The sequence below is a fragment of the Tupaia chinensis genome, unplaced genomic scaffold, assembly GCF_000334495.1.
Source record: "Tupaia chinensis unplaced genomic scaffold, TupChi_1.0 Scaffold148488_1, whole genome shotgun sequence".
In the NCBI taxonomy this organism is placed as follows: Eukaryota; Metazoa; Chordata; class Mammalia; order Scandentia; family Tupaiidae; genus Tupaia; species Tupaia belangeri.
The window spans coordinates 218172-228929 of NW_006208337.1; the positions used below are offsets into that span (position 1 = coordinate 218172).

General features: G+C 42.7%; 1 protein-coding gene and 1 pseudogene across 1 annotated transcript in view; one reads left to right on the forward strand and one right to left on the reverse strand.

Annotated features, from left to right (window-relative positions):
• PRKDC (protein kinase, DNA-activated, catalytic subunit) overlaps positions 1-10758 on the forward strand; it is a 203018-nt gene that overhangs the window by 23714 nt on the left and 168546 nt on the right. The window contains exons 11-15 of the mRNA XM_006170448.3: positions 1838-1984; positions 3857-4021; positions 6972-7140; positions 8782-8831; positions 9380-9505. Of these exons, the coding sequence (XP_006170510.1) occupies positions 1838-1984; positions 3857-4021; positions 6972-7140; positions 8782-8831; positions 9380-9505 (657 nt within the window). The remainder of the gene's footprint in view (positions 1-1837; positions 1985-3856; positions 4022-6971; positions 7141-8781; positions 8832-9379; positions 9506-10758) is intronic.
• Positions 4948-6659, reverse strand: LOC102499791 (ATP synthase subunit alpha, mitochondrial-like; annotated as a pseudogene).

A 10758-nucleotide genomic window follows, 5' to 3' on the forward strand; every position in this document is an offset into this window, starting at 1 on the left:
ATTATCTCATGGTGTGTGTGTGTGTCTTTGTGTTTTAATTTTTTATTTCTTATTATTATTTAAATTTGTTATAAGGCATGAGTGCTCACCAGAGAGAAACAGAGAGAGAGAGGGAAAGTGAGAAAGTAAGTCACCAGGTTTGGGACTTGAACTGTGGTTGGCCATGTGGGAATCCAGCACCTCAACTACCACGCCACATACTAGTCCCCATTAATGTGTTTTTAGTTTGTATTTCTCTTATGACAAGAGACTTTGAACATATTTTCACATGCCTCTTGGCCATTTGTAAGTCTTCCTTGGAGAGTTATCTGTTCTTTTTATTGGAGAGGTTTTTGCTATAGAGCACATGTGCTCGGCAGAAAGACAGAGAGAGAAAGAGAAACAGAAAGAGAGAAATCACTCCCCAGGGAGGATGGCCATGCCACAATCCTTTCTCCTTCATTCTCCTCTCGGGATCTTGGGCATACACGCACACACACCCAGCATGAGTTTCAGCCACCAAGTCTGAAACTCAAACCACGGTTGACTACATGGGAGTCCAGTGACATAGCCATCTTGCCAACTGTTGGTCCCAAGAGTTGTCTATTCTATTCACTTGCCCATTCTTTAAATTGGATTAATTTTTTTTGGATGAGTAAACTATATGAGTTCTCTGTGTATTTTAATTATCAGTCTCTTGTCTGAGGAATAGTTTGCAAATATTTTCTTTGGGGGCTGGCAGTTGACATGATTGTTAGGGTGTTGGACTCCCACATGGCCAACTGCAGACTGGAGACTTGCTTTCTCACTTTCTCTCACTTTTCCTCTCTCTCTGTCCCTCTCTGGTCAAATTAAAATAAATAAATAAATAAATACAACTAAATAATTTTTTAAACATTTTTTTTCCTTTTTGTTCTATTGTCCTTGTTTCTTTTGCCGTGAGGACACTTTAGCTTAATGTAATCTCTTTTGTCTATTTTGGGGACTATTGCTTATGCTTTAGGAGTCTTATTTAAAAAATCTTCAAAAGTTTCCCCTACATTTTCTACTAGGATTTTTTTTTTTTTTTTTTTGGAGAGGTTTTCGCTACAGGGCGTGTGCACTCGCCAGACAGACAGAGACAGACATAGAGACAGAAAGCGAGAAATCACCCCCCAGGGGGGATGGTCACGCCGCAGTCCCTTCTCCTCCATTCTCCCCTCAGGATCTTGGGCACACACGTACACGCGCCTGGCGTGAGTTTTAAGCCACCGGGTCCGGGACGCGAACCATGGTTGACTACGTGGGAGTCCAGCGACATAGCCATTACACTAACTGCTGGTTCCCACTACTAGTAGTTTTATGGTTTGAGGCCTTGTATTTAAATTTTTGATCTATTTCGAGTTGACTCTTGTTATTGGTGAGCGATAGGGGTCTGGTTTCATCTCTGCAGTGGATATCCAGGTCTCCCAGCACCCTTTACTGAAAAGACTTTTCTCCACAATACTGGCTTTTTTTTGTACTTTGTGAAAGACCCATTGGCAGTATGAGCTGGGGTTTGGTTTTTGGATTCTCTGTTCTATTGATGTATGTGTCTGTTTTTGTGGCAGTACCATGCTGTTTTTATTATCATTGCATTGTAATATATTTTAAAGTCAGACAGTGTGATACCCAGGGAAGGGCATCCTATGTTCTAGGATTGAAAAAGTTCAATATAATCAAAATGTCAGTTCTACCCAAAGTAATTTACCTGAGATACTCTTTATTGAAATAGAAAAAACAGTTTTAAAATTTGCGTGGAATATTGAAAGAGCTCGTATCACCAAGGCAATATTGTGCTGTGAAGTATTTCTAAGTAATAAATACTGTGCAATTGCAGGTTTCTCTTATGGTGGCCAAAGATGCAGAAATGCATAGGAGCAAGCTGCAGTACTTCATGGAGCAGTTCTACGGCATCATCAGGAACACAGATGCCCACAGCAAGGAGCTGGCCATCGCCGTCCGTGGATATGGACTTTTTGCAGGAGTATGGCCCACTTACTTCCTGTTTTACCTCTCAGTGCCACTCGAGTGTTTAAAGGAGTGCAGTGTGTTACGTTTTGGAATAGTGGCTTGTACTTGTGTCACAATTACCGTCATTCATTTTAGTAACAGCAAAGGGTTATCTGTGTATGAATTCTTGGTGCGTTTTATCTCAAATTCTCATAATTCGTCTACAAACTGAGTAGTTGTCTTGTTTTTCAGGTGAGGAAAGTGAGCCTCAGGGAAGTTAGGTAACTTCAGAGGACACACTAAGTTGGTAAATCAAGATATAATTCAAGTCGGAAGCCTAGAAATACTATTTCTCTACTGTGCTAGTCTGCCCCTATTAAGGAAGTGAAATTGTATTGATTTCATGAGTTTTAGAAAAGGAAGTTTATATGACAGAAAGAGATTTAAGAATATGAAAAATAATCCTACTTATTTCCCTCATAGTGGATCTTCATGATTTCTACCTTACAGAGAAAGTAACTTATTGTCTCTCTTTTTGCAAATCTATCCATTGATGTCTACTCTTTCTTTTTTTTAAGAATTACTTAATTTTAGGGACCAGCAGTTAGCATAATGGCTGTGTCGCTGGACTCCCATGTAGTCGACTGAAGTTCGCATCCCAGACCCGGTGGCTTAAAACTCAGGCTGGGCGCGTGTGCGTGCATGCCCAAGATCCTGAGAGGAGAATGAAGGAGAAGGGATTGCGGCATGGCTATCCCCTGCGGGGGGTGATTTCTCTCTTTCTGCCTCTCTGTCTCTCTCTGTCTGGCGAGCACGTGCCCTATAGCAAAAAAAAAAAAAAAAAAAAAAAAAAAAAAAAAAAAATTTTTTTCAAAAAAAAAAAAAAAAAAAAATTGTTGGCAGTGAGAGAGAGAGAAGAGAAGGAAAGTGAGAAGGCAAGCCACTGGGTCTAGTCCTTGAACTGCATTTAGCCACTTGAGAGTCCAGCACCTTAATCATCACGCTACCTGTTGGCCCCTCTCTTTTTTCTCTTCAGTTGCCAGAGAGTGTGTTTGCCTTCAGGAAGAGAGAGAGAGAGAAAGTCTCCCCACCACAGTTCTTTCTACATTTCTCCATCCTGTCAGGATTTTTGGCATGCATGTAAAAGCACTGGCCATGTTTTTCAAATTGCCCAGGTGGGATTTGAACTACAGTCTGTCATGTGCGGTCTGATTCCCATAATGCAGGGCTTACCTGCTGTATTATGATACTGGCCCTCCCTCTCTTTAATCTTTATCTCCATTTATGTCTGTTGGCTATTTTATTAATAAATACACTTAAGGCAGAAGAAGCAGTATGTGAGAAGTCTCAGAGGTAAGAGATGGCGTGGGATTTCTCCTTTCTACCCTGTGATCTAACCAACCTGGACTCGTCTTCACTGTGTGGGAGACTGTAGTCAGGATGTGAGGGACACGAATGATGGGAGAGGACTCTGAAAAGTCCTCCTGGAGTCTGACAGGGTTTGGAGGTTGACACATCTGACATTTAGTGGTCGTATTACTGATTGTGTGACTTCTAAGGTGCCTCTGGGGGTGGTGTCATAGTGCGTTCCATTACGTGTTCAGCTCTGCTCTCGTCCTGTGGGCGAGAGCCTTGTGGAGGCAGTGACTACACCTCCTTCCTCTCTGATGCTCACCTTCTGAACAGTGCCTAGAACATAGCTGACAGTACGTGTTTTGTGTATGAATATTTACAAAGTGGTTATAGATTATTGTACAAAACACCTTTATAAGATACTGCATTTTATTTTGTATTCTTGATGAAAAAGCTTGTTAGTAATTAGTTTATAATCACCTGGTTTAGCACAACACCTTAACTATTTTGCCTTTGGTAAGACTGATAAAGACTTCGTTTTACTTCCCTAAAGCCTTGCAAGGTTATAAATGCAAAAGATGTTGACTTCATGTACGTTGAGCTCATTCAGCGTTGCAAGCAGATGTTCCTCACCCAGACCGACACCGTGGACGACCATGTTTACCAGATGCCAAGCTTCCTCCAGTCGATTGCAAGTGTCTTGCTTCACCTTGACACAGTGAGTGCAGCAATTGCTTCATCGAGCACAGCTTTAAGTATTTAATCTCTTCAAATAACTTGGTTGAGTCGTATTATGCATTTAATGGAGGTGCCATCATGATCAGCAAATTTTTTTAAAGAATTATTTTATTTATTATTATTCTGTTTGACAAGAGAGACAGAGAGAGGGAGGGAGATATGAGAGAGGAAACTGTCAGGTCCGGGATCCACACTGGCATTGGCCATGTGAGAGTCTAGCACCTTAATCACCATGTCACCTACTGTCCCAGATCACCGTATATATACATATATATGTGTGTGTGTGTACACATATATATATACACATACACACATATATATAAGTATTTTCTTTTAGAGAGAGGCTTTTATTTTATTTTATTTTTATTTTTTTGGAGAGGTTTTTGTTATAGGATGCATGCGCTCGCCAGAAAGACAGAGAGACAGAAAGCGAGAAATCACCCCCCGGGGGGATGGCTACGCCACAATCTCTTCTCCTCCATTCTCCTCTTGGGATCTTGGGCACACACGCACACGCGCCTGGCGTGAGTTTAAGCCACCGGGTTTGAACCACGTGGATTTGAACCACGGTTGGCTACATGGGAGTCCAGCGACAGCCATTATGCTAACTGCTGGTCCCTAGAGAGAGTTTTTTTTATAGGGTGCATATACTCGCTGGAGAGACAGAGAGACAGTGAGAAATCACCTCCCGGGAAGGGAGGATACACTGCAGTCTCTTCTCTGCTAATGTGCTCTTGGGATTTTGGTTAGGCACATCATTTTTTTTAACTACCACACAATATGAAGCCTCTATTTTTAATGTGATCTTTGTATATCAAGAATATCAGAGTAATCCTTTTACAAATGGAGCTGATTTATCGAAGAAGCAATGAAAACCAAACTGGTATTTGATGTGAACCCATGAATTTAAGCTTCAAGTCTAGTTAAGAAGTTTGTTACAATCGCTTTTAGTTTTGTGTCTGACTCTCCTGAGATCTTCCCATCAGCCCTGATAGTGCCCACAGGGGCTTGGTCCTGGCTGATGGCTCGAGACAAGAAAACATTCTCAAGTTTTGTGGTTTTACTGGGCTCCAGTTTATCAAAACACCGTCTTACACCAGCTTAGATAACAGCCACTTGTTCTTCAATGGCCATGGGAGAATACCGACCTTGCTTCAGCAACTCAGGCAGGCACACACCACGACTCAAGAGTTGTTAAGTGTCAGCCTCAAGGTCAGAACTGAACTGGGCAAAAGCAGCAAGCTCAGGACCCTGAGCTGATCCAGCACCGTGGTACCTGCCACCTGCTTTGGGACACAGACAGACTGACATAAATGGCAGGCCGGATACAATTCTTTTCACAAGATCTGCCCGTCGGTGATGGAAGTGACGTGCGTGGGCAGGTGTACAGACACGTCACCAGCCTGCCTGTCAGTGACGGGTAAAGCAGTCAAGGAGTCACTCTAAAAGGACCGTTCCTTTGGGTGCTCTCTCTAGCGGACGGGAGTGTAAGTAGAACTCGCCGCCAGGATAAGCCTCTCAACCAGGGTGTCGGCGGAGCAAAAGAGACATGTGACGGTAAGCAGCAGCCTGTTTGGGTAAGTCGTCATAGACGATCAGAGCGTGTTTGCCATTGTCACTAAAACACTCTCCCGTGGAACAGCCGGAAGGAGCCAGGCCCTGAAGGGGGCAGCACCAGGAGTTGTAGCTGACACTGCAGTGGGGCCCCTCGTGGCATCTGCATCTGCAGTCTCTTCACCAGCTGGACTCCAGTGGATCGCTTGACCAATAGCAACATATATATAGTACAGCTTTTTCTTTTCATTAATTCCATCGTTGAAACGGTTTTGGTTAATGATTATGTACATAGCAATTGAGGTTTTCCCAGTTTGTCATCAATAATCAGCTCACTCTGGCCACGACCACTTGGTACCAAACTATCCACAGCCTTAATGCCAGTCTGCATTGGTTCTCACACAGAGATTCGAGGAATGATTCCAGGGGCTTTTAGGCCTTTTTGGGTCCAGAAACCAATTGGACCCTTTCCATCAGTAGCATTACCAAGGGCATCTACTACATGGCCCAAGAGCTCCTCCTCAGCTGGAACGTCCACAATGGCTCCTGTCCTCTTCACAGTATCTCCTTCCTTAATTAGTTTACCATCTCCAGACACGACAACAGCAAGTGCGAAGAGATACCCTTTAAGCCTGAAGGAAGAACATTCCTCAGTCCAGGTACTCGGGTGATGCCTTTACCAATACTTGGGACATGCCTGGTCTCTTCAAGGTCAACAACAGTATCAGCTCCAAGAATTCGCTCTTCAAGAATAGAGGATGGGGCTGGTAGGTGGTGTGGTGGTTAAGGAGCTGGACTCCCACATGGCTGATCATGGTTTGAGGCCTGGACCTAGCAGCTCTCACTCACTCTCGTGCTCTCTCTCTCTCGTCAACTTAAAAAAAAAAGAAAAACTAATTAAAAAAAAAGAATAGAGGACATCTCAGCAGTGCCAGTCTTGGAGGACGAGTAATAGAGGTGTGGAGAGTCCTCATGGCAATAAAGGATGATGCCCAAGCATTTTTGGTGACCAGCCTGACCTGCGAAGGGTGGGTGTGAGCCACGGCTACGCACACAAGCAGCATCTTCTCAGCTTTTCTTCTGGTGGTTCCTCTGCAGCCGCAGCCTCCAGGCTGACTCTGGGTCACTGTGTTTTTAACGAGTATTTTGTATCGATAGAATTATCATGAAACTTGAGATTTTTTCAGTGTCATCTGGACAGTTCTCCCTGATGTTTTTAGGCAGTTACAATAATGTTAAACTAAGCAGATGAGCTAACAAGCCAGGATTTTCATTTATACATCGTGTGTAACTCAGTTGTAATTGAAATGTTCGTGTTATCCCTGTCCTTATATATCCCCTCCTCTGACCTTCAGTTTGCTCTCTACTCCTCGCAGGTTCCTGAGGCGTATACTCCAGTTCTGGAGCATCTCATGGTGGTGCAGATAGACAGTTTCCCACAGTATAGTGCGAAAATGCAGATGGTGTGTTGTAGAGCCATACTGAAAGTTTTCCTTGCCTTAGCAGAGAAGGGACCAGTGCTCTGGAAGTGCATTAGTACTGTGGGTAAGCTTGCTATATCAGTCTTGCTTTTAGGATGATGAATGGTAATTACTCGACATGTTATTTTACACAGCTGAAGAAAATATGCTTGCTAAATTATTTTGTTTCTTTTTATTTATTTATTTTTAAAATTTGCCAGAGGGTGCATGTGCTTGAAGAGAGACAGGGAAAACAAAAAAGTATCCCTCTGTGGGACATGGTCATGCTGCAGTCCCTTCTCATCACTCCCTCTTTTTGGGATTTTGGGCATGCATGCACCTGAACTCATGCGTTTGTCATACTGCCAGATCCAGGGCTTAAACTGCATAGTCAGCCATGTGGGATCCAGCTCATGCGTTTGTCAAACTGCGTAGTCAGCCATGTGGGACCCAGCTGTCTGCATCACCAGACCATGAGCTGGCCTTGTATTTTTTTTTTTTTTTTAAGTTAGTCTGTTTCTTCCATGAGAGAGAGACAGGCACCCCCACATGCTGTGTTCTGTCTCTGGTCTCAGCCCACCTGGATCTCGGGTGCACCACACACACATACACAGCATGCATGGGGTGTTACAGGTACGAGTCCAGGGTCTTCCCACATGGGTCCAGTTGTAGTACTGTTGTGCCACTGGCCCTAATTTTGAATATTTAATGTTTCTTAAAAACTTTTAAGATTGGGACCAGCAGTTAGCTTAATGGCTATTCGCTGGACTTCCATGTAGTCGACCACGGTTTGTGTCCTGGACCCGGTGGCTTAAACTCACGCCTGGCGCGTGTGCATGTGTGCTCAAGATCCCGAGAGGAGAATGGAGGAGAAGGGATTGTGGCGTGGCCATCACTCCTGAGGGGTGATTTCTTGCTTTCTGTCTCTCTGTCTGTCTTTGTCTGTCTGGCGAGCACATGCGCCCTATAGCAAAAACCTCTCCAAAAAAATACACAAAAAACTTAAGACTGCGGTGGGATCAGAGTCTCCTTTTCATTCTTTTGTTTCTGGTTTTTTTTTTTCATTGCCAGATATAGTGTGCACTGCCAGAAGAGAGGAGACATACAGAAACGAGGAGGGAGGTAGCACTCCCAGTAGTGTGTGGCCATATTGCAGCCCCTTTTCTCGGCCATTTCTCCATCCTGTCCAGATTCGGTGCATGCACACACAGGTGTGTGACATGTTTTTCAAGCTGCTAGTGCTGGAATTCAAGCCACAGTTGGCCATTTGGGATCCAGTCCCTTAACCACTAGGCCATAGGGTTGGCCAGCTGCTGAATCTTAACATTTGTAACTTCATTCATTCATTCATTTAATTTTTTTTTTTTTTTTTTAGATTTGTACTACAGAGTATGTGCACTCACTGGAGAGACAGAGAGACAGAAAGTGAGAAATCACCCGGAAGGGGGGATGGCCATGTCACAGTCCCGTCTCCATTCTCCTCTCGGGACTTAAGGCACGCATGCACCTGAGTTTTAAGCCACTAGGTCTGGGTCTGCAAACCATGGTTGACTATGTGGGAGTCAATATAACTATTATACCATCTGCTGGTCCCAATATATGTAGTTTTAAAGTTAAAGACATCAGTGAACTTAGAAATTAAATTGAGAAGTATAGTTATGTTCTAGAAATAATGAGTATTGTTTTTAAGTGTTTGATTTCATTTTTCATTGTTTTCTTTTTTCAGTGCATCAGGGTTTAATCAGAATTTGTTCTAAACCACTGATCCTTCCAAAGGTAAATTCTGAATCTTATGTTTCAAAAATGAGTTTTCTCACTGAAAATTAGAAATGTGACTGAGGTTTCAGTATCTAAACAAATGCGGGATCTTATAATTATTAGCCATGCCTTCCAGTGGAAAGTATAAGACATAATACCTCCACCTTTTGTCAGGAGAATACACCTCTCCTACGCTTGAATATATCCTCAAGTGTGACTTTACTGTTATACATGTTCTTGTAAGAAGAAACGTTTTCTTTCTTAAAACTCAAGGGCAAATGCTAAGGTATGACTTGGGAGGCATAGCTTAATTCTGGAGGTAACAGGAACTAGGGTGAGAGGCTAAGATTTCTTAGAAAGTGTGATAAATTATTTGTAGTGCATTCAAGAGTATTGTGTCAAAATACTTGTTTGTTCATCAGAATCATACATTTTTTTTCAGCTTTTTCTTGAGTAATGTCTTCCTTCGCTTAATTATGTAATCTGCCACTGATAGCGTCTTAGCCTAGCAAATTCCATGGCGATGAGTTCCGTCAATAAGCATTGGTGTGTTATCTCCTGACCAGGGCACCGAGCCTGACTCTGAAGACCACCGGGCCTCGGGGGAGGTTAGGACTGGCAAATGGAAAGTGCCCACACACAAAGACTACGTGGACCTATTCCGAAACCTCCTGACCTGCAGCCAGATGATGGTAAAGTTAGACTGCAAGCCATGAAAGTACCCTAGTTCTTCTCTGTACTAGTCTTTGTGGTTTTAGATGTAAGACTGACTTATATCAGATTAGATTTTACTAACTTTGAAAAGTTTTTTTTTTTATTTCAAGTTATAAAAAAAATTAACACTGTCAGGATAGTTCAAATGAGACTAGATAAAAGAGGAAGGAAACACTGACATAGAGCTCTTTTGACAGTAAAGCCTGTAGTTGAGTCATCATTTTACGTTTAAGTAACAGGTTAGTACAGTTGGTGCTAAATGGCTCGGACAGGTTCAGCCTATTAGGTAACAAAACATTCTTTGGTACCATCACCACAGAACTGGTTTTTTTTTGTTTTTTCATTGTTTGAGATAAAGATAGGCTTAGGTAACAAAACATTTCTTTGGTACCATCACCACAGAACTGTTTTTTTTGTTTGTTTTTTCATTGTTTGAGATAAAGATAGGGACCAGCAGATGGTGTGATGGTTATGTCGTTGGATTCCCATGTTGTTGACTGCAGTTCAAGTCCTGGACCCAGTGTCTTAAAACTCAGGCTGGACCTGTGTGCATGTGTACCCAAAATCCTGAGAGGAGAATGAAGGAAAAGGGATTGTGGCGTGGCCACCCCCCTGGGGGGTGATTTCTCGCTTTCCATCTCTCTGTCTCTGTCTGTCTGGTGAGCGTACCCTCTGGCAAAAATCTCTCTTTAAAGAAAAAGATAAATCTCATTGATTCAGTAGGTATGAAGGGGTTGGTGCATAGCTGTCATTTACATACTTATGTCTAGAAGAATGCCCCCTTCCTGATATATGGCAGTGTTTGGGAACTCCACATGGGATTACAGAGTGTTCAGTGCTTTCTAGAGATAGCCAAATTAAAGATAATGGGCAGATGAAAAAGAAAGTGCCTTCCCTTTTCTCTATCCCCAGTTTTCCACACCCTAGTGAAAAACATGCTTAAAGCTGCCAGGTGGCAGATGTTTCTTTTTTATTTTAAAGAATTATTTAATTATATTTTTCATTATTACTATTCAATTTGAGTAGACAGAGACATAGAGATAGAGATAGTGAGAAAGGAAGCTGCCAGGTCCAGTACTTGAACCATCGTAGGTTATATGGGTGGCTAGTGCTTTCACATGTACTTGGTAAAGCATTATTAGTCAGGACAAGTTTCTGTCAATAGTTGTTTTTTTTTTTTTTTTTGGGGGGGTTTTTTCCTTTAGGGCCCGGGCGCCCCCCCAAAAACAAA